Genomic DNA, 4,384 nt, shown 5'->3' with positions numbered 1-4,384 from the left:
GAGTTGATTTTAGCCTTAGTTTCACTTTAGTTATTAGTCAATTCAATTAAGAATGAGAAATCCCAAAGAGAAAACGTCCGATTGATTTTTCGCTTTATTTTACTAAAAGGTATTTTTGATTATTATATTATTATTTTACCTCTTTTTTTTATTTCCAACGTGGTTACGGTACGACCGAACGGTCGGAATTCATTTTAACCGAAGTTAACGGATAATACAATTCAAACGATCGGTGGAAATTTATTTTATTTTTAGGTTAAGCGAGAAATGACTTAAATAAAATGGCTTAAGCACGTCAAAAAGGGTACGGAAAGTAAATGAAAACGAGAAGGAAAATACACGAAACACAATGTGGACCACCACGGGTACATAGAATGAATCGAAAAGCTTGGTTCGAGGTACTTACCCGTTGAAGACCGAAGAACGATGAAGAACGAATGAAGAACGTCGAAGAACGGTCGAAAACCTTCGCGAAATCACTCACGGAAACGTTACGGAAGTGCCTCGGCTTGGATTTTCTTCACGGAAACAATTTTTCTAAGCAAATTCGAAAGAGAGAGAAGTGCCTAAGGGGCTGAACCCTTTTTCACTTCACTTCTCCCCCTATTTATAGAAAATTGGGGGAGAAGCTTGCCACCCAGCTCGCCCAGGCGAGCAGGGTTGCTTCCTCCAGAAGCAACAGCCTTCTAGAGGAATCTTCTGGAGGGCCCAAGTGGGCCTGGTTGCTATTTGCACCCCCATTAAGTACACCCCCGCTGCCTTTTTTTTTTGTGATTCTTTTTCGTAAAGTTACGAAAACTTACGAATTTCGTAACGATACTTGTTTTCTTTCCGTAATGTTACGGAACCTTGCGGATTACATAATCATCCCCTTTTTGACTTACGGAATGTTACGGAAGCTCACTAATTGTGCAACGATGCTTCCATTTGACTTTCGGTGTGTCACGAAACCTTACGGATTGTGCATCAATATTTTCTTTTGTTTTCCGGCATGTCCCGGAATTTCACAAATTGCCTAATGATGTGCCAAGCACCTCACAAGGACCAAACAAAAGTTGCATGTCATCAAGCAAAGGTCCCCGGACGAAATTAGGGTATGACATTGGGCATAACATTAAGTGATGAGCCATTGTCGATCAGTACCTTAGCCACGATGTGGTCCATACACTTGAAAGACATATGCAAGGCCCTATTATGTCCCCGCCCCTCAAAGGGTATCTCCTCATCGGTGAAGGTGAGGTAATTATTGGCAGTAATGTCGTTGACGATACCCTCGAAGTCCTCCACAGAGATATCTTGGGCCACATGGGCTTCATTCAATACCTTAACCAACAGCACTCGATGAGGCTTGAAACTCATGAGTAGTTCCAACAGGGAGACCCTAACTGTGGTCTTGTTGAGCTGTTCAATCACTTAGAATTTGCTTTGTTGAATGATCCAAAGGAATTCATTTGCTTCTTCAACGGATACCTTCTTTCCACCGAAGTCTTCTTCTTTCTCAGTGAATCTCCCAACCGGGACATCCTCATCCAGAGTTGGGCTTACTTTGTCGCTTTATTCCGTACCTACCTTCGCTTTTCCCTTGGCATCCTTGGATCGCACCAACGGGTCAGGTACCGCAAAGATACGTCCACTGTGGGTCATACCGCTCATGCCAGTGATGTTGGTAACTTTGGCAGAGGGTAGGTCACCCCCGATGGCCTTGTCCTTCTTTTTGTTTGGCTTTTGAGAGGCGTACCTCCATGGGACAGCCCTGTTGCTTCTGTAAGGGAACGGGACAGGCTTGCTTCCCGAGATAGGTTGAGAGCCTCAGGGTTTTTGGGAGATAGTGTCTCTAGTGAAATAGATCACCAAAGGTTTGGGTTTACTTGGGCTTTTGTCTGCCGATTGCATGCACACATGTTGCTCCCCCTTGCTTGCATCGTCGATCTCAAATCGGCCTTGGTCCATCATTCGCTGTAGCAGCTCCTCTGCCGTCGAGCAGGTTTCCATGTCATGCGATGCACTCAGATGCATCAAAAAAGAATCCTCCTTATGCACATCAAAGAAAATCATGCCCGCCTCTTGCAGCGCCTCAAAGATAAACCTCCTAGAGGTTACCATGTCCTTTATTTGCTTCATCCTTTGAAGTTCGCACTTCTCTATTGCATTTACTGTCGATCCCCCATGATTGGCAAGCGGATTTGTCTTTACATTTGGGTCATCTTCTTGGAATGTTAGCCATCCCGCGTTGATCAAACTTTGAACCTTATGCTTGAGGGCCACACATTGTTCTATAGAATGCCCCGGGGTGCCCCCATGATGCGCGTAGGTTGTGTAAGTGTTGTACCATCGAGGGAAAGGAGACTGGTAAATCCTTCTGGGGGTCACAAATGCCATTTGGTTGGCGATCAAAGATGGCAACAAGTCCCCGTATGACGTCATAATTGGGGCGAACTCTGGAAGCTTCTTTACTGGAGGGTTCCTCCCCGGACTGGCACTCGTGCTAGGATTGGAACCGTTGGCGGGGCGAGGTTGTGTAGGAGCTGGGTTTTGAGTGGGGGCTCTTTGTGGTTGGGCGGATGTCCTTTGCTGGATGGGCGTCGAGTTAGAGAGGTTTTCAGTGCAGGCCGAAAAGCTTGGATGATGCTGGGCATACTAGTAAGTATCGTGAGGGGTTTACTAGGCTTTTAGCCAAGCAGGAGCCGAGGTCATGGCATGGGCATCCCATTATTTCCTCTTTGCCCCAGTTGCTTCGAATCTTCTGTTACTTGTACTGGCAGGGGCGGCATAGTTGAACTTCCCTCTTTTTAGGCATACTTCAATCCTCTCGCCCGTGAACACTAGATCCACGAAGCTAGAGGGCATGTAGCCCACCAACTTTTCATAGTAGAACACGGGCAGTGTGTCTACTATCATCGTGATCATTTCTCTTTTGACCATGGGGGTGCCACTTGCACTGCCAAGTCCCTCCATCGTTGGGCGTACTCCTTAAATGATTCATGCTCCCATTTGCTCATGTTCTGTAGCTGGGTTCTATCATGAGCCATGTCAGTGTTGTATTGGTATTACCTAATGAATGTAGTAATCAAATCCTTCCATGATCGGATGCGAGAGGCCTCCAAATTGGTGTACTAGATGACTACTGCTCTGGTCAAACTATCTTGGAAGAAATGCATCAATGGCTTCTCGTCCCTAGAATATGCACCCATTTTCCAGCAATACATCTTCATGTGATTTTTGGGGCAAGTGGTCCCCTTGTATCTATCAAAATCTAGCACCTTGAATTTTGGAGGGATGACAACATCTGGTACCAAACATAAATTTGTCATGTCAGCGAAGGGGTAATCTCCAAACCCTTCGACTACTCTTAATGTCTCTTCGATGACATCAAGCTTTTCTCTTTCTTCCACTGTTGGAGGCAGCCCCCCTACTGAGACATGCAGCGGTTGCTAGGGGTGGGGTTGAGAAGCTCCTGAGGTATTGAGTTGAGGCATAGTATTGAACGCCGACCCCTTGGCGGTGAATGGGGGATATGGGTCAAAGTCACCTTGAGCATGCTCCCGAGGTTCTTCACAAGGGCCGCCTGCAGGCTGGGTTTGTTGACCCTCGAAGGTAACGAGAATGGCATGATGAACATTCTCATGCATGGTGGGTGGCGTATAATTGGGGGGTAAGCCGTAGGGGTAAGCATTTCTATTATACTCCATCTGTGGGCTACTGGTGCTACCCAACACCTCTCCTTCTTGTCCTACCATGTTCGGGACAGCTTGATGTGCTTGATTCGTGGCAGAGGGATGGGTAAGATCTGCCCCAGCGGCGGCCCTAGTGGCGATCGTGTTACTTTCCATCATTCTCTCCATGCTTTACATGGCTTCCATCATGGAAGCCTTTTGATCTTTCAAGGCCACCATATCGGCCTTCATATGTTTTTGCACCTTTTCTATTTCACCCATGACTCTAGTCTTAGAACAGGTTCGATAAGGGTGCCTTAGAGCATGTTTAGTTATGGTGTTTTTCCTAAAAGAACAAACATGCAGTGAATAATGCGACAAAGAACTAAACTTGAATGCATTCCAAAGATAAGTTGTCAGAGTATCGGATTCGCACACAATTTTGAGCAAAGGCATAGGATTGAACCAAACTCATTTTTATTAACGAACAAAAAATGTTCATCTTGTCAAAATAAAAGCGAAATTACAAATGCCTTAGCAATTCCTAACTATGTGGGCCATCAGATTGATCATGTGCTGACAATAATTAAGGAGCCCGTGAACTTCCTTGAGGGCCGAGTATACATCCACCATTGCTTTGGCTTTGGCTAGCAATCTTGGGAGCTCTTGACTCCCATTAAATGTGAAAGCAAACCTATCCATCCACATCATTGCTTATATGTGTAATGAAT

The 4,384-nt window shown here is 45.6% G+C and overlaps 1 protein-coding gene across 1 annotated transcript; it reads right to left on the bottom strand.

Annotated features, from left to right (window-relative positions):
* Positions 1–1,089: 1,089 nt before the first annotated feature.
* LOC114389807 lies at positions 1,090–2,955 on the bottom strand. The gene is made up of 4 exons (XM_028350539.1): positions 2,725–2,955; positions 1,898–2,637; positions 1,570–1,762; positions 1,090–1,401 (listed from the first exon to the last, which is right to left on the bottom strand). Exons 1-4 carry the CDS (start codon positions 2,953–2,955, stop codon positions 1,090–1,092), a joined length of 1,476 nt encoding a protein of 491 aa, XP_028206340.1.
* Positions 2,956–4,384: the final 1,429 nt, after the last annotated feature.

Source organism: Glycine soja, chromosome 16, assembly GCF_004193775.1.
Source record: "Glycine soja cultivar W05 chromosome 16, ASM419377v2, whole genome shotgun sequence".
Taxonomy (NCBI): Eukaryota; Viridiplantae; Streptophyta; class Magnoliopsida; order Fabales; family Fabaceae; genus Glycine; species Glycine soja.
This window is presented reverse-complemented; position numbering and strand designations above follow the sequence as displayed.